Source organism: Mauremys reevesii, linkage group 1 (assembly GCF_016161935.1).
Source record: "Mauremys reevesii isolate NIE-2019 linkage group 1, ASM1616193v1, whole genome shotgun sequence".
Taxonomy (NCBI): domain Eukaryota; kingdom Metazoa; phylum Chordata; order Testudines; family Geoemydidae; genus Mauremys; species Mauremys reevesii.
This window is the reverse complement of record NC_052623.1, coordinates 97,036,099-97,055,671: the sequence shown is the minus strand read 5'-3', so window position 1 is coordinate 97,055,671 and position 19,573 is coordinate 97,036,099. Positions and strand designations below refer to the sequence as shown.

At 40.9% G+C, this 19,573-nt stretch overlaps 1 protein-coding gene across 5 annotated transcripts in view; it reads right to left on the bottom strand.

Moving 5' to 3' along the window:
• Window positions 1-295: 295 nt before the first annotated feature.
• Window positions 296-19,573, bottom strand: part of GPC5 (glypican 5) — a 225,755-nt gene continuing 206,477 nt past the window's right edge. For 4 of the 5 annotated variants that reach the window (XM_039520436.1, XM_039520438.1, XM_039520440.1 and 1 more), the window contains 3 exons: window positions 7,717-7,847; window positions 1,331-1,456; window positions 296-422 (listed from right to left, as the gene is read on the bottom strand). In XM_039520436.1, coding sequence (XP_039376370.1) covers window positions 365-422; window positions 1,331-1,456; window positions 7,717-7,847 — 315 coding nt within the window. In that variant the 3' untranslated portion in view covers window positions 296-364. Of the gene's footprint in view, window positions 423-1,311; window positions 1,457-7,716; window positions 7,848-19,573 lie in introns of those variants that run through there. The other variant, XM_039520437.1, reaches the window with a different exon arrangement.

Below are 19,573 nucleotides of genomic sequence, written 5' to 3'. Positions count from 1 at the left end.
TGATCATTGCATTTGATCATTTCCTCCTCAGTTCACACTCTTGCACCACTGTGGGCAGACAGATCAGATGATGGACAGATGGGGGGCTGGTCTGACCCCCGACCTTTCTCTGGTATTAAACTGAAGGGTGAATTCCTCAGCTGAGCTAACAGGCTGGTGAGTGCTCCATCTCTTTGGAGACAAGGAACTTAATGTCTGTGAGCATCCAGTGAGAGGCCTGGGCACTGTAGAAAGACGTATCTGAGGAACGCAGGAATTGGGGCTCACTGACTGTTACCTGCAAGGCCAGGTTGGGACTGGCAAAGGCCTGAGGAGTTTGCTGGCAAGACAGACATGCTCATTTGTTGGGATGCTGACACACAGCTTAGCAGCAGCAAAGCTCACTCTTGCTGAAGAAGAGAGGTAACACCGTTCTGGGTGACCTAAACAATACATCACATATAGACTTTGGATATATAGATACAAAGCTAATGTCACTCTATTTTGTACTAGCTCAGTTTGGTATGAAAAACAGAAGATACTGACAAACATTAGTTATAATGAATTAGCTAGTGCTGTGGTCCCAATCTCCCCCAAGTATTCCTGTTCAAAATTATGCCTGTTTTGGGAACTGAACGAATAGCGCACAAGGAATTAACTATAGCTTCCTGAAAACCTTCTTGTCATCCAAAATGCCTTTGTTTTGTGAACTGTAAAATATATTGGTTCCAAAGATTTACTTCCAGGAGCTTGGTAGTTTGCTAAGATCAGTTCTGTAACATTGCTAGTGAATGACTGCTCCCAAGCCACTGTTCAATCATTTATTTGTTTCACCTTTACAACAGTTTATCTTAGTATCTTAACTTTTAGCACTCTCATGAGAAACCACATTCATTAAGAATTATTTTATTCCTTACAGTCAGATAAAGTTTTAAATAAATGATTGAAGTTTGTTGCCGTGCTGTAAATACTAGAGGGAGCATTTAAACATACCAGCTTTGAACTTCCATGGTGTCAAACAAAAATCCTGTTCCCCTGCTTCTGACTTAATTTTGCAAATGTTAAACCTACCTTTTCTCAATAGCCAACACAAATGCCAGCCAGGTGAGCTTTAGAAATGGGTAGCTCAAAACGCTGGAGGACCACTAAGCTTCATATTTCCTCAAAACAAAGACGTGGACAGATTTTAATATTTTAAGCTTGATAGAGGGGAAGATTTGCCTAAAGCAATGGTTCTTAACCAAAATACAAATATTTACTGTTACTCCATCCGGAAATAATTTTGGAGAAAAAATAAATATGGAAAAATATTTTTAAAAGTGTTCTTATAGATCACAGAGTGAAAAAGTACCTTTTTACGACATCTTCACCATTCCAACATGCTAGCCCATCAGCAGCTGCTAACTCATTGATACACAGCTGATCAGCCAGGCCTCCATAGAATGTCTTGTACAGCTGTAGATTTTTCATAAATTCTCTACCAAAAACAAACACACACAGGTAAAATTAGCAATCAATTAATAATCATGAGCAATCAAACTGCTACACATTGTAAAAAGAAATCGAAGAATGTGCCACTTTGTCACTCTGTCTATTGGCTCTCATTTATTAATCAATTCGTCAACATACTTTCAGTCAGTGAAAGTCAAACCAAATCACAGACTGCTGCTCTGGGAGGCAACACTACCTGTGTAGCAATAAGCTAATATTTCCAAAAATGCATGTCTAAAGGTAGGCTCCTAACTCCAATACTTAGCCACCTACACAAGTGGCCTGATTTTCAGAAGTGCTGAATATCCAGTAGCTCTTTACTGACTTTAAACTATTATACAAAGACTATCTATTGGTTATGGTTTATGGGGGAGATGAAGTTTTGGGTAAGACAGGTTTAGGGTGGAGATGGTATTTTTTTGGCTGTTTAAATTACTGTTTGGATAATTTATTTCAATTTTTGTGGCATGTTCTGCTGTTGGAGTATTATTTTATGTATTTATTTTAAATAATTGTCAAGATACCTAAAACTGGAGAGACATTCTGTACTGAAATAAATAAAAAAAACTATTAAGTTACTGGACTTAATTGGTAACTGGACTATGATATTCATTTTTATAAACTATTTGCTAGTGTAATGAAAATCTCCCAATGGAAGACCCAGACCTGCTGTGAAACTATAAATAAGTATTTATTATGATTCAACATTTCACAATATGTAGGATTATCTATGACCTACAGATATGTAGAAAGTCATCAATGCCCTGCAAATCAACAGGCATCACTCTGTTAACTTCTACACAGTGGTTGGAGACAGACAAAATTATGCTACAAATGTATGTTTGAACAAGATGATACTTAAAAAGAGTATGAAGAATAAGTTCTATTAAGTGTTATCCATTTGAAATTAAAACAAATGAAAGTTTATATATAGTCAGTCATTTAAAAATCAATGTTTTTATCTAGAGACACAAGGTGGACGAGGTACACCTTTCCCCCTTGGGAGCCAAAAATCTCTACTGCATTATAGGTGAAATCCCATTACATCAGGGTAGCGGCGGCAGAGCTCCAGTGGTGATTTGAAGCCCGGGATTCCGGCCGCGGGGAGCCTCGGGCCCTTTAAATCGACACTCGAGCCCTGTTGCCGGAGCCCCGGGGTAGCAGCGGCATGGCTCAAGAGGTGATTTTAAAAGCTCCAGGCTCTGGCCTCTGCGGGGAGCCCAGGCCCTTTAAATCAATGGCCGAGCCCCACTGCTGCAGCTCCGAGGTAGCGGCAGCAGGGCTCCAGTGGTGATTTATAGGGCCCGGGACTCCCCGCAACAGCTGGAGCCCCGGGCCCTTTAAAGCGCTGCCCGAACCCCGCTGCCAGAACCCCGGGGTTACCGCGCTATATGCGAACCTGTGTTATATCAGGTCGCGTTATTATCGAGGTAGAGGTGTAATATCTTTTATTGAACCAACTTCTGCTGGTGAAAGAGACAAACTTTCAAGCTACACAGAGCTCTTCATCAGGTCTGGGAAAGGTACTCAGAGTGTCACAAGGTGGAACAGATTGTTTAGCATAAAGTAGTTAACACATATTCTAAGAGACCATTCAAGGTGAAGTGGCCTGCTAACACCTCAGCAGTCATAGGACTAACACCTCAGCAGTCATAGGGGGTTAGTGGGTTCAGATTGGTTCTGGTAAACCATAAATCCAGTATCTTTATTAAAAGTCTGGTAATGTTAAGTGTGCGATCAATGTTGGGGCACAGCCAAGGACAGTCAGTATTCCAAGAAGTTCAGCTTATGACTGGTGTGTTGCTGGGCAAATATGGGCTGAGGTTAGGTAAAGGTCACTCCAAAACTGTTGGGAAGGGTCAGTCAGGCATATTCAGTCCAAAAACATGTGAGGGTCACCATAGATTTAGCAGATATGATTGGTCTATAAGAATGGACCAATCAGAGGTGGTCTGAAGGTGATTGGCTTATTTTTCAATCCTAGCATTAGCATATTTATCCTCCAATCAGAACAGGCCAAAAACTCTATATAAGGCAGAGAGTAGGCAGGCAAAAGTTAGTCAAGATAAGTGCAGGAGACAAAAAATACACAGAAGAGATCAGAAAAAAACTAAAAGAGCAAAGAAATCAGAAACAGCAGCAGATGCAACCACAGAGTGACAGCAATAGCCATGGAATGCAGGGACAGAACAGAAAAGGATCCTTAAGACATAGCAGATGGAAGACAACTGGAGAGTAAGCATGCCTGCCATAGTATAGTATATAGAATAGAAATACGGTTAATGAATGTGTATGCTTCGGATAATAAAGATGAGTGTCTGTGGTGGGTATGTTCATGTTACTTATGTATAAAGCTTAGAGTTTATTACGATTGCTGTCTGTGTCCTACATATGACTGGTCAACATGTGCAGAACATAATCACTTGAGCCTTTCCAACTGTATGACATTATAGTCTTGGGTACTTAACTTGTATACCTGTGCTAACGGATTTATGATTATGTTTTAATTCAGGTTTAGATTAACTGTACTAGGGAAGATTAGTTACATTAAATAAAGAAAAACACTTCGTTTTGGAAAATAACTGCCTGGGTGTCAATCTTTTGAGTGGAGGGTTGTCTCCATTTTCTCCCAAGAGTGAACAGATCTAGTTTGTTCTGAAAGATTTCCTGAAAGGCATAGAGAAATCTCTGGTAAACCTTGGCAATTTCACTGGGGTGGCCCCCCTCCTTTCACCTTGCAGAAAGAGATAATATAGGTTAACATTTGGGGAATCCAGAAGTAAGCAACAGAAGGGCTATTCTGGGACCCTGGGTCTGTTCTTGGGGTAACAAGACCAATAGCAAAAACAACAAAGAGTCCTTGTGGCACCTTAGACCCTAACAAATTTATTTGGGCATAAGCTTTCATGGGCTAAAACCCACTTCATCAGATGCATGAAGTGAAAAACAGTAAGCAGAATATATATTATAGCACATGAAAAGATGAGAGTTGCCTTACCAAGGGCGGGAGGGGAGGGGAGGGGTCAGTGCTAATGAGCCAATTCAATTAAGGTGGAAGTGGCCTAGTCTCAACAGTTGACAAGAAGGGCATACCAAGGGAGAGAAAATTACTTTTGTAGCGCTAACGAGGCCAATGGAGTTAAGGTGGCTCATTTCCAACAGTTGACAAGAAGGTGTAAGTATCAGCACAGGGAAAATTACTTTTTGTAGTGACCCAGCCACTCCCAGTCTTTATTCAGGCCTAATTTGATGGTGTCCAGTTTGAAAATTAATCCCAGTTCTGCAGTTTCTCATTGGAATCTGTTTTTGAAGTTTTTGTTGTTGAAGAATTGCCACTTTTAAGTCTGCTATTGAGTGTCCAGGACCCCCAACCTGAAGCAAATACTCATCAGCAAATACACACCACACAACAAAAACACTAATGCAGGAACCAATCCCTGCAACAAACCCCATTGCCAACTCTGTCCACATATCTATTCAAGGGACACCATCATAGGACCTAACCACACCAGCCACACCATCATGGGCTTGTTCACCTGCACATCTACCAATGTGATATATGCCATCATGTGCCTGCAATGCCCCTCTGCCATGTACATTGGCCAAACCAGACGGTCTCTACACAAAAGAATAAATGGACACAAATCAGACATCAAGAATTGTAACTTTCAAAAACCAGTTGGAGAACACTTCAACCTCTCTGGAGACTCAATAACAGAAAAAAACACCTCCCTGAGCGCAGGAAGTTTCAGTGCTGTAAAGTGCCAATGTAGACACTGTACCAGCACTGGTAGCTACGTTCATTGTTCTGAACTCGGCTGCCCTGGAGATAGGTGCCCCTCCCCTTTCACAGCTCCGTTTTTGACAGCCCTTGTATGCTGTGCTGATCTGCTCCGGTTCACAAAGCATTAATGTGGAATGCTTGTGCTGTTGAACACAGAGGCAGGTGTGTGTTTGTGTGGAGAGAGAGAGAGAGAGACAGACAGATTGCTGTGCAGAAAGCTGGGGAGGGAGACAGGCTGATGTCAGGGTTTCCCCCGCACCCTTCCTAAGGACTGGTTGCCTCCTGCTGCTGTCTGAACTTACAAGACAGCATGCTGACATACTCTCTGTCCCCCAAAACACACTGTCTCTCCCCATACACAGACACACTCCCTATCAGATACTCTGCCCTGCCCCACCCCACACACTTCAGTTGAAAAGCAGTTGGCAATGGAATAATGGGATTGGGAAACCTGTATCATGTGACGCTGTGCCTTCCCCATGAGGCATTGCAAACCCTTCCCAAAGCACCTTGCGTCCAGTTGCACAGTGGGATAGCTACCACAATGCACTGCTCTCTTTGCTGTTGCAAGAGCTGCTAATGTGGATGCACTCCACCGTCACAAGGAGCAGAGTGTGGACACGCAACAGCGGTTTAATTCCATCACTTTAATAAAAGTGGTATAACTTGTGTGCAAAAACTTGCCCATGTAGACATACCCTTAGACTCTCGAGGGAGTCACCCCGCCCTTCCTTTGGTCAGTTTGGAACTGTGATGAGGTAATGCTCATCTGAGTCTGCAGGTGGGGTGGCAAAGCCAAGAGGGAAGAAAGGACATGATAAAAGGGAGAGACGTTTGCCATGCTCTCTCTCTCTTCCACCTACATCTTCAGACATCAAACCAAGCGAGTGAAGTGCTGATCAAAGGGGAGAGCCTGGCTGAAGAGCACTCAGCAAGCCTATGGTGAGAAGCATCTAAGTTTGTAAGGGCATTGAAAGTGTTAAGATCAGCTTAGAATGCATTTTGCTTTTATTTCATTTGACCAAATCTGATTTGTTATGCTTTGACTTATAATCACTTAAAATCTATCTTTATAGTTGATAAATGTTTGTTTATTCTACCTGAAGCAATGTGTTTGGTTTGAAGCATGTCAGAGGCTCCCCTTGGGATAACAAGCCTGATACATATCAATTTCTTTGTTAAATTGACAAACTAATATGCTTGCAGCATCCAGAGGGCATTACTGGACAGTGCAAGATGGAGGTTCCTAGGGTTGTGTCTGGAACTGGAGATATTGGCTAGTGTCATTTGGTTGCAAGTAGCTGGGAGCAGCTTACATGCCAGAGGCTGTGCGTGAACAGCCCGGGCGTGGGGGTTCTCATAGCAGAGCAGGTTAAGGCTGGCTCCCAGAGTCAAGGACTGGAGTGACCTAGCATATCACTGGTCCAGATAACACCAGAGGGGAACATCATTGTATGCATGCCAGTGTTAAGAATATTTAAGAACAGAGCACATGCTTGTGAGAACTGGTTGGAAGCAGCTAGGACCATATGGCTCCTCTTCATCTTATGTATCAGTTTACTTCTAATAAAACCTTACTCCTTAGACTCCAGACACTGTCTCCTTCTTATGAACCCACAAGATAAGACAGACAGTAGTAGGGGTTGTCCATCTACCTACTGCTACATTTACAGACTGTAAGCTTTTTAGGGGAGGAGCTGTGGGGTTTTTGTGTGTTTGTGTAAAGCCATGCACAATGGGGCTCCTCCTGTGATACTCTGATATCCTGACTGTGGCCTCCAGGTGCTACTGCAATACTACTGCTACTCTTTGCAGGAGGAAGAGGAGTAATAATTCTGCACCAGTCATAATTAAGGGTCAAATCCTGAAGTCTCTACTTTATTTTAACTTAGTGTTACATAGGCATAAGCCCAATACTCATAAATAGGACTTTAGCCTGAAAAAGGACTTCCAGATTTAGCCCTAGATGCTCAGTAGTTGCATTTAGCGCACTAGAAAGGAGAGTATATGAGAACAAACCCATTCACTCTCCTATTTCTGATCAATTCAGCACTAGCCTCATCATACAAATAGGCTACTGATAAAAGGGACAATCACTTTTTTGACACATTTGGTAATCTACATTGCTATGCCAATTAACTATATTATGCAGGCTCTCTCTCTCACACACACACACCCCTGATGTTTTAGCAGCACTGTCAATTCTTCTAAATGCTTTAAACCACAGTAAATGTCCCTGCTCATTCATCCATTATGTCAGTAAACAAAAATCTAGGTCTTCTAAAATGACTATATTTAAAAAATGTAGTAGAGCATGTAGTACCATTGAAATGTAAAGACGCATTCCTTTCAATCTCTTATTCTCTACTAATGCATTTCATTGTACTGAATACAATCTATTCTGTTGTAAAATTAATGGCTTACTTTCTTCTTTCTTTCTGGCTGTAAAACTAATGTCTTACTTTCTTCTGTTGGCCAGTGTTTCTTCATTGTCTCTTGCAGACATCTTCATCCCTTGATTATGTTTGTTCTGATCAGAATAACCTGGCGACAATGTCGGCTTTCTCACAGGATGACCACATATCTTGTTTACCTAAAGATAAGAAAGGCATATGGGGGAAAATAAATAAATAATGCCACCAGTTTAGAATAGTACAATACCCTACCTCTTAGTTTAACTTTGATTTTAGCTCTGATTTTATTAAGAATGAAGGCCAGACTCCAGGGCCATATTAGAAAGGTTGGCCAGAGTTGCAATGAGTATGGGACTGATCAAATCTACTATCCATATTTCATGTACCCAATTCAGCAAACAAGGTTGTTAGCTGCTTCCACTATAAATACAAATGGTGAGACATAAAGAAGGAATGAGATACCAGAGTGTCCTCAAGAAGGCAGGACTCACCAATATGTATTTAATTAACTGCAGTTTTCCAGAGAGACATTCATATCTGGGAGTTTCAGTGTTAAACAGATAGTTAAAGTAATTCAGAAACCCGCTGAATGCTGGAGACAGCAACTTAATCTTATTTTTCCATTATGTACATCAAGTAAAAATTTGGAATGTGTAAAAACTTTGCGATTCCTTTATGATTGGATCAATGTAGCATGTTCAGTGCAGTTACTATATCATATTCTGAACAGCTATCATCATGGAGACTTGCATTGCTGTCATGCAAAATGTAAGTTTAATTACAAATAATCTATTTCAAATAATAAATTATATTAACACCAAGAAACTTATATATCTGTCTCTCTGACATAAACAGATATAAATACATATGCTGTGACAACTGCCTATCATACTGGCCAATATTGTCTCATTGTCCTCGACCCTCTGTCTTTATTCACCTGTTGTCTTTTGTCTTACAGTTAGATTGTAAAGTTCTTGGGGTAAAGACCATCTTTTTTTTGTTTGCTTGTTCTGTGTACAGTGCCTGGCACAATGGGTCCTTGACTAGGGCTCCTAGGTGCTATAGCAGTGCAAATATAAAATAATAATATGAACCCACATTTTCATTTAGTAATATTTGGCACTATGTTATAAATTTTGTATGAAAGAGGCTATCATTATAGCCTCTTTATATCTCATTATTCCTATTAGTCACTGAGATACAAATCATCAATATATATATATATTAAATAGGAGATGCTCCATACTAAGGGTCACATTCGAGACAGGATATTAATTGGATCATGGTCCTGTACCTTGTGTGCACCAATGTATTACTGAAAGACTAATATCATATGTGAATTATTTTAGAAATATATTTCCTATAAACACTCAATTTCATAAAAGAAGAGGGAAGGAAAGGAAGGGGACAGGAAGCCCCACTTCTCAGGATCCAACCTCCAAAGCTGGGACACCAGCCAATGGGAGCTGCAGAGCCGGTGCTGGGAGCTTCCCTGATTGCCCCTTCCCTTAGGGGCCACAGGGACATGCCATCCACTTCCAGAAGCTGCACAGAGCCAGGGCAAGCAGGGAGCCTGCCTTAGCCCTGCTACGTCACCAACCAGACTTTTAACAGCCCGGTCAGCAGTGTTGACCGGATCCCTTTTTGACCAGGCATTCCGGTCCAAAACTGGATGTCTGACAACCCTAGTCTTGCTACCAGAGTCGGTCTATAAAGTTAACTCTTCTTATTTGCTTGTTATCTGAGAAACTCAGACTTGCATACTCATATCATGCAGTCCACTGCATCCAATCTGTCTTTTCTAAATGTTCACTGGTGGCTGTCATTTTTGAACCATTAATTTTACATTGTGTTGAATCTACTACTGCCTTTCCTCACTAGCTCATTCCTTGTTGTCACTCTGTTGCTTCATTAAACTGTTGTGCACATGAAAAATTCATGTCTCCAGCGGCCTATTCTACATTATCTTGTCTCCAGCGGCCTATTCTGCATATAAGTAATATGATTTTAAGACAAAAAGGCCTGCATTCCATTTTCCTTAAACATATCCTGGCAGGCTAGGTACCATGGGGAGGAGGGTTGGGGCGGGGGAATATTTTCCCCCTTCCAAAACAATCTTCAAGGGGCCCCAAATTATTATCAGAAAGTCCAAAATATGTACAAAGTTATACTGTTTTAAGCAGTGGAAAAGCAGGAGATTGGAGAGTCTTCATCCTCTATATAAAGTTATACAACATAGCAAAATACTGACACGGTAGTTACATTTTAATTTTTTAAAATCTTATAATCCAACATTTTCCAGGAGTATAACTAGCCCCTGGAATCTTGGAATGTTGTTTGTTTTTTTTAAAATAGCAACATCCAAAAGCTGCAAAACACCCACTTGCGCCCCACTCCAGTAATAGGACTCTAGAACCAACCCTGTACTCTGATAGAGAAGGGAAAGTCAGAATTTAGATCTCTGAAAGGTCTCTGATGAGTTGGTGATTTACAAATCTGTGGGGGGAAGATGTCAAAGAGTGAATGAAATATCTCAGGTATGTGGAAGGAGGAGGGCTAAAATCTTCTACAGAAATTAAACTAAACAAGATTAAAAAGTGTTTTCATGTGTTTGGACTGAATTTGCTTAAACAAATACTGCAGAATATTTAGGGTTGGGGGACTCTCAAAAGCTGGTAGAATTACAATTCTCACAGTTCAGTCAACCCTATTGTCATATAGTCAGCATGCTGTTATGCACAATTTGTATGATGATTGTGTTAATTAAAATATCTTGTAATGACCATGCAGTTAAATTGCAATTATCACCACACACAAACTTTATGGTAGTTTAATTCTGCTTCATATAATACCATAAAACATCTACAGTTATTTATAATTGATAAAAAACAGAAGCATATCAAATCTTCACATTTATAGTGCTGTGGGAGGGATAATTAGGAATGCAATTCTCCATCAACAATATTAGAAATTAGTTTCTAATTTAACCTGTCCTATAATGGAAATGTATCCCATTGTTTAATTTTCCCATGCTAACACTTTAGGATTATCATTAAAATTCTTAAACTTAAACTTTGTCCAAGTATGAACTGGTTTGGATTTAATTTAAAAAAATCAAGAAAAAAAGAAGTGAGGTTGCCCATTTAAAAAGATGAGAACAAAACTATCATTGTCCCTTAAAAATAGGGGATGGGGTAAAATGGAATGGAATAAAATGAACAAGCAAGACCTTTCTGGTGAGTGCTAATCAAGTGGCAAAAGGAATTACATTGACTGATGGAACTACTTGGTAAGCAAATATAGTAGCTAAGTAAATAAACAAAATTGGAAGATGTCTTATTGAAGATAAAGCAGCCATATACATAGATTCATGTCATATCTGCTTGTATATAGGATTAGGGGAGGATGAGAGCCATTGAAGCCTAGGAAAAGATTCCCTGGGATGGGAGCCAGCAGATGAAACCAAATTCACCTGCCTAATATGGGGTTTCTTGCACCATACTGTGTAGCATCTGGTACTAGCTGCTCTCAGAGATGGGATACCTGGCTAGATGAACCATAGGTCTGATCCGCTATGGCAGGCAATTCCTAAATTTAATTTCTACTGATTTGTGTTACTATGTGAGTATTTTACAGCCATTAATATTTACCGAGGCCCATCATCCTTACCCGAGGACGCAAGAAATTATATGTAAATTGGAGGAATGATAAGTGAAAGTACAAGGTCATTTCAGGAAAAGATGGGAAAAGAACCCAGGCAATTAATATGGCTGAACCAAATTGCATGCACTTTGTCATGGTACATTTCAGAATAAAAGTGTCTAATCTATGTGCTTGGTTATATTGTCTGTAAACACTTCTCTAGCCCCTAGACTACACCACTTTGCCAGAAATAGAACCTAAGAATTCTGATACTCAATATTCCACTTATGGATAACAAACAGTTGTGTAACCCACTAAGAGTTGTTTTCCTCTTGGAGCTTGTCCACAGAGGATAACAGTCTACTTCTACTAGTAATTACTCCTCTAGTTCCAGGAGAAGAAGGGCTGTGGATGTGAAGCTGTTAGGTTCAAACCCTGCTTCAGAAGGGGAGCAATATTGAGATTCTATAGGCAACCTTTCTTTTGGCATTTCCTAACTTTTGCTTTGCAAGCATATTGGCTTGACTTTGCAAGCTTTTTGTTCTTTTCAACATAGTGTTTTGATATGGACTATATTTATGTAATCTTATTTTAAGTTGGTGCTAATTGGGTGACTGGCTACCTTAGAACATTGCCAATAGCCTACAGAGCCTTTCAGCTGTAGGCCACTAGCTTGAAGAGAGTCCAGCTCCATATAGGGATTAAAAGTTGTTCCCATTTAATGGATGTTTGGTAGCCTTTAGATGAGATAAATTTGGTTAGTCTCAGGTCCATCTCCCACATTACAAACTCACCACCACACTTTGCAGTAAATAAAAAAAACAACAACAACAAATACTCATAAATGATTTGACTATTGAGGTCACTACAGTCTAAAAACAAAGCAAGAAAGGGAACTGGGAAGGGCTGGATGAAATGTGTTTATTTGTTTAAAAGTTTGTGGTGAACTGAGTTTTAATTTCTAGCATTGCACACAAACTATATTTCCTTTTCATATTCACAATTCTTCCCTGTAAAAATATAAACAAAAAAATCCCAACAATTATTTCCAGGGCACAATGAACTTTATTCTTCATGGAGCCAAGATGTACACATAATATTTTCAGATATCGGTAAAAGAGAGAGAGAAGGATAACCAACATAAACGTTCCTTCTATAACATCAATAGTGCAATCAGTTTTAGAGAGTAGAAATAGTACTGTATAGCATCTTTCCTCCATTGCCAACCAGTATAAGTTCTTGGCCATTTCTGATCACCTACCTATTGAAAACAAAGATTTCTGATATCAAGATTTACTGCTCTTTTACACTTGCAATAATCTCCAACTGAGCTAGTACTGGGGAGTGCAATACTTCCCAGTGTTTGGCTCTAGTTAACTAACTTTTCTCTTCTTTCTTAAGCCACAAGAGGGAGCATCAGTATTTAAATAATTCTTGCAACCACTGACCATGCTTTTACAGTTTGTGGATTTACAATAAAGTATTTGACATTAAACTTCTGTTTACAAGCCCAGCTCAGGGGGGAAGGGGAAGATGGGGAAGGTGAGGGAGAGAAACAGTGTAAAGAAGAAAGAAAGAGAGACTGACTGACTATGTAGGTGTCTGGGTGTGTGAATGAGAGACTTTAACTTTTAAAAAACATTTTCACTGTTCCTGTACTGATTTTTATTAAAAAAGAAAAATTACAAATTCAAAAATAATTACCCACCTTGAATAGTACAAAATGCATTTCAAATAGGCAATTGCTGAATAAATTGATCCAAATTGCTTATAATAGTAGAATATCTAAACCTCAAATGAAGGCATAAAACCACTATGAAATCTAAAAAAACACAAAGAATATTGGAAACCCCAGTAACCAATAATTTACACCGTCTATTTTTAAAAATGGCCATATTTGCATGACCCAAAATAAAATTTGCAAAGTATAACACAGATCTGTTTGTGACTCTATACTTAACAGTAACAACAAATACAGTAGGAGAAAAATCAAAGGACAATAACCAAAAAATACCCTGACGTAAGACAAATAGCTGTAACCTGAAACAAGAAACAGATGTAAAACAGCATCCTTTGTATAGCAAAAAGGACACAAGATGGACACTTCCAGAATCAAATGATGCACATACACATTTGCAGAGATAGCCCAATGAAGAATTCCCCACTGGAGATCACCCATTCTTTTCGCAATCCGAGGCTTGTATACAGTTTACTTGATTGGCTGGCGTCCATCATCAAAAGCTGGCTTCCATACCATATCAGGATAATCAACCAGTATTTGAAAATGACAAATCTTTACCACAAGCATATACAATGACTTATGGCCTTAGCTAGTAAAAGTAAAGACCCACTGAAGGCAAGCAAGCTGCCAGGCTTGTCAACATCCCAAACCACAGCAGGAGCAACAGGCAAGAAAATAGAAACATGAATATAATCAAGAATGGCTCACTGAAGAAGGTAACTGTCTAGCCTGACGATACTGCCCTTAGGAAGGGCTGATTTCACCTTTGATAAAAACTGAGACACCCAGTGAACAGAATGAAAACCAAGCCAAGACATTTGCTGAGGCCAATATAAAATTATTAAAATCAATTAAATGAATCAGTTTCATTACAGCTGTTGCAGTAAAGAAAGAGACAAGACTCCTAGAAATAAGACTAGGAATCCTCATAGCAGGGGTATAAACAAAAGGTTCTGTAGGCAGAGCTAAGAACTCCAGCCACTTATCCTGTGCACACAGCTTAAAAAGTCTCCAACCATTAAAAGTTGTTGATAAAAATCAGATAACACTTCAAAATTGAGGCATCCAGGGCCAAACAAATAAAATTCCTGCGCATAAAGGTGAAAATATCACTACATATCAGTCAGGTCAGATGCCTGTAAGAGTTGTACATTGCTGAGCAGACAGTAGCTGTTGTTCCAAATGATTCCTATCCAATCTCTCATTAAGAGTACAATTAAAATCACCCTCCAAAATTAAAACATTAGTCAAACAGTCTGTTCAAAGAGAATCCAAACTTTAAAAAAAAAATCCACCATCTTCCCTGCCAGTAGGAGAATAGAAATTATTTTTTTTAAAAAGATGATATTGCTCAGAAATAGCTCAAACTGTCAATAAATGGCCTGGAATAACTTCCTGCATAACCACCAAATCAGGATTTACCTTGTCCACAAAAAAAAACAAAACAGGCAAACACTGCACCTCCAGTGGACCCACAACTCTGAAAAAACCTCACTATCACAGGGTTCACTCACCGCCAGGGGCAGCGCCTGCTATCCGCTAGGGATTGGTTCCTTCTAGGTGTTGCATCCTCCTCTGATGGTTTCTCCACCCATCTTTGCAACTCCAGGTGCCTCTTCCAGGCCATCAAAGTCTTTCAGGGGAAACTGTCCCAGGCAATCCACGCTCCACTGCATGGTCTGTGCCACTTCCTTAGTGGCTGATAGGGAAACCCTGGCCTGCCCTTTATTCCGGGTTCCAGCTCAGGGGTCCTCACTTCAGCACCCACAATCCATGCTATCCCATGCCTTTCTGCTTTTCCCTGAGCCCTTTCTACCTTTCTGGCTCTCCCCTTCTCTAGGTTTGCTAAGCTAAACTCTCTCCTCCCAGGGAGTAACTGTAGGATAATTGCTTCTATAACCCCCAACACACCTTCCTTCTCCCAGGGAGTGACTGCAGACTCCCTCCCAGAAGCCCCTGGCTGCTCTCAGCTACAGAGTTTCATACAGGCCCCTCTGTTCCTATCCAGCTGAACCTCATCTAATTAATCCCTGCTCCTTGGTTACTCCTCTAGGTGCAGCCTAGGGAGTTAACTGGCCTAGCTAGCTACCTTAACAGACCTCGTGTGGTGTGGGTACACCAACGCACACCCCTGTCCAATCAGCAAGCCAATCAGTTTGGTTGCCTGCATCTGTAGGGTGAGTCTCTTGCAAAAATGAAACCTCTACCTTTTTCTGTGACAGGTACTCAAGAAGAACCATACATTTTTTTAATGTTCCTGCATGCATTTACATTCAGAGATCCACAAAATTGTCCATCAGACCAATACACATCAGAAAAAAGTAAGAAAAAGACAAAGAAAAAACCTATAAAAACAAAAACACCAACTTCAGACACGAAGACACATCTCTTAGTACTGAGCAGACCACAAAAACAGGTTAAGGTCTGGAAACCAATCTGCCATCTCGACTCCATGTTTCCCCTTAGTCTCATCCAGAAACCTACCAATAGCACCCAGAGTGTATCCCCGTGCAGGGAGCACAGGTCCCAAAGAATCTGTGAGTTCATCATCCCTCACACCAACTTCGAGATGGGATCCTCAGAGAGGCTGGAGGACTTCTGGAAGTGAAGGGGCAATACCTGAAATTCTCCACATCCCCAACCAAAGAACCACCCTCAGAATTGTGCTTCCAACTGCACTGACCAAATTAGCCTGCTTTGCATCACCCTCAGAAAGTGGAGCCTTTTTTTGCTTTCAGGCTTTCCCAGCAAGCCAGAATCCTCTGCCAAGGCCACAGATTCCACATCAATAGGCTCAGCCTCCATTTTGCCGTCAGGTTCAATAGCCACAACCAGTAATGCCATCTCCTCTGTGTTGTAAAGGGGGCACAACTCCCAAGAATCGATATCTGGAGCTTGTTGGGACCCAGCCTCTGCAACAGCCACCCCACCCTGTGTTTTACTCTTAGAAACCCCCACGTTCCCAGGCAAGAGGTCACCATTCCCCTGGGCAGCCTGCCTCTTTTTAGAGCACTGATTAAACATATGTGTCAGACACTCACAATGACAACAGACCATGTCCTCAGTGGCAACAAACACAATGTAGTCAGACTCCTCAATCCTACACTTCAGGGAAACTTAAATTCAGAAGCTTTGTTTAATATCACATAAACCTGCCAATGAAAGGACAAGATATGCCAAACTTCTGGGGATTTGCAGCCCAAAGGATCCTCCTAATAGGTCTAGTGATTGTACCATAACTCCCCAGGTCTCTAGCTAGCTGTCCATTTCCTTACAAAGGAGGAATGTTAGAGATAGAGACTTTAACAGCAGGTTTCCAAAGTGGTACTATAATGACAAAAACACCTCACAGTGCCCTCCACAACCACCTGCTTAACAAGGCGAAGCATGGCAACAAACACAACAGCCTCTCTCATGCAGGAGGGATACCTCACATTTTTAAACCCAGTCACCTTCCTCACAACTAGAACACACTTCTCCACAGAACCAGAGTCTGGAGGCAAAATCTGCAACTCATGGTGATGGGTTAAACCAGGGGTCAGCAACCTCTGGCACGTGGTTCACCAGGGTAAGCACCCTGGCGGGCCGGGCCAGTTTGTTTACCTGCCACGTCGGCAGGTTCGATCTGTGCATATCTCTCTAGCCGCATTATAAAGGGTGAACAATTTATGAGTATACTCTGTATACGCTTTACACACTTCTGTGAGCTGCTTTCAGTTAAGTCTGCAGCTTTGGGGCTGTAATTACTGGGGCAAGTAATTCAGACCCTGGGTCTGTGTTGGAGCAGACAGGCATGTCTGGCTCAGCAAGACAGGGTGCTGGGGTCCCAAGCTGGCAAGGAAAGCAGGGGCAGAAGTAGTCTTGGCACATCAGGTAGCAGCTCCCAGGGGGTTTCTGTGATCTAACCCATCACACTAGCATATTGGGGCAACAAGATTTTATTGCAATGTGCTGGTTTTCTCTCAAAAAGAGTAAGGAGAGAGAGACTGAAACTGTACTGTGAAAAAGCAAGTGCAACAGCATTGCATTACCGTTGGAGCAGAGTGAATCCTCCAAACTACAGATATTTGAAAGGGCAGAGAGAAAGATGTGTGTAGGATCTAGGAAAAGGGGGAAGAAAATCGAAATGGAAAAATGTCAGAAGTGTAAGAATATTCATAACAGAAAAGATATAGGCAGAAAGAAAAAAGAATAAGAGAATACATTGGAAGACAGAATGAGTGAAAGAAGAACCAAAGAAACAGAAAATGTTAATAAAAAGAGAAAGGAAGGAAAGAAAAACAAGAACACAGACAATTTAATTTTAGATAATTTTGTTTGATTAAGTTTATTTACAATGTATTTTCTTACATTTTCCTTGTAAGAGGTAAATTGAAAGGAGAGAAAGGCAAAATAAAGTAAATGGTGCTGGAATCTTCAAGCTACTCTTTGCCTGATGACTTTTAGTGTTGAGTCTCGCTCTGCATCATGTCACCTGGCACTAGGGTGACCAGACAGCAAGTGTGAAAAATCGGGACAGGGGTTGGGGGGTAATAGAGCTATAAAAAAAAAAAAAAAAAAATGGGCATGTGGATCAGAGCTTCCAGCAGGAGGACCTCTCTCTAATGGGACCATTCAGAATGTTTTTTCCTCTACAGTCTAGGACAAAAAGGGGGTTAGTGTGTTACAGATTTCTGCAATAAGCCATAAATCCAGTGTCTTTATTAAGGCCATGATTTTTTTTTTTTGGTCTAGTTATTTTATTAATTTAAATCCTTTCTTCGTCTTTTGTTTGTTGTGTGTGTTGTTGTGAGCTGCCTGGGATTCAAACTTCACACTGGATCAGAGCTTCCCCTTGCAGGAGCTGGACCTCTAATGGGACCATTCAGAATGTTTTTTCCTCTACAGTCTAGGACAAAAAGGGGGTTAGTGTGTTACAGATTTCTGCAATAAGCCATAAATCCAGTGTCTTTATTAAGGATTTGATTTTTGGGTGTCTTGCACATTAAAACTATTAAACTCTTTTGAAAGTGTTGTGTTGTTGTTGTTGTTGTTTCCTGAGCCTGTGAGCTAAATTCAAAAATCATGGTCTTAATAAAGACACTGAATTTATGGCTTATTACAACAATTTGTAACCCACTAACCCCCCTCTTTGTCTTATGACTACAGAGGTGTTAATAGGCCCACTTCACCTTGAATGGTCCCTTAGAACAGGGATCGGCTGTTCTAAGGGGCTGTGGGGAGCAGTGCAGGCCGAGGGATGTGCTGGCTGCCACATCCCGCAGCTCCCATTGGCCTGGAACGGCGAACTGCGGCCAGAGGGAGCCATTATCGGCCGAACCTGTGGATGCTGCCTGATGGGCCATGAGCCAAAGGTTGCCGATCTGGCACCAACAGAAGGTGGTGAAATAAAATGTATTACCTCACCCACTTTGTCTCACACAATGAGAGAGTTATTTTTATATGGAAAATGATATATTTCTTACCTTGATTTTTCCTAGTAATTTCTTTGTTCTACACACTTGACTAGTTGTTTCCTTTTCTCCAGTATTTCCTTATATGAAGGAATCTTAAAAGTAGGTTCTAGAATTCCAGTAGGATATAGTTTTACAGGATTTCACATATGAACATTTTCTTTAGTTTTACAGTAATTTCCTAGATTTCATTTCCATAAGGCTAATGAGACCTAACTGTACTCCTTGACAGAGCTATTATAACTGTGAACTGAAAACTTCTGAATGCTAAAAGCACATATTCAACATCACAAGTTCGTTATGAGCAGTGATATTGCTGTGATGTGGTCTCACATTTTGCTTCTCTTTTAATCACCTTTAATTTCCCTCATTGAATTAAATAAAATAGTCCATTAAATATGAATTACCTAACAAGGTTAATTTGTGTCTTCTGCTCTTTAATTAAAACGTCTTCAGTGTTTCTGATTCATTTTGTTACAGTTTCTATAGTTTTGTCTGGTTGGGACTCTTATTGGTATGCTGAAGCCTCAACTACTCTCAGAGCAGAAAAATGGTTTCATGTTCTGAATCTTCTTTCCCAAATGGGGGGCGGAGAGGATTTATTTTTTCTTATAGCTTAAAAGTGAAGGGAAATCCTGATGTACCAAGCCAAGTTTCCCTGCTGCCAGAATATAGCACTACCAGTTCAAACTGTTCAAAGGCTGTTCAACAAAACTGCTTCCTGTGAAGCCTGCCAACTCTCCCTCTCAGGGTACGTCCAGACTACCCGCCGAATCGGCGGGTAGCGATCGATTTTGCGGGGATCGATATATCGTGTCTCATCTAGACGCGATATATCGATCCCTGAACGCGCTCCCGTCGACTCCGGAACTCCACTGGAGCGAGTGGTGGTAGCGGAGTCGATGGGGGAGCCACAGACGTCGATCCCGAGCGGTGAGGATGGGAGGTAAGTCAGGATAAGATACTTCGACTTCAGCTACGGTATTCCCGTAGCTGAAGTTGCATATCTTACCTCGATACTGCCCCCCAGTGTGGACCAGGCCTCAGAGGCGGCTTCAATATATGCCAA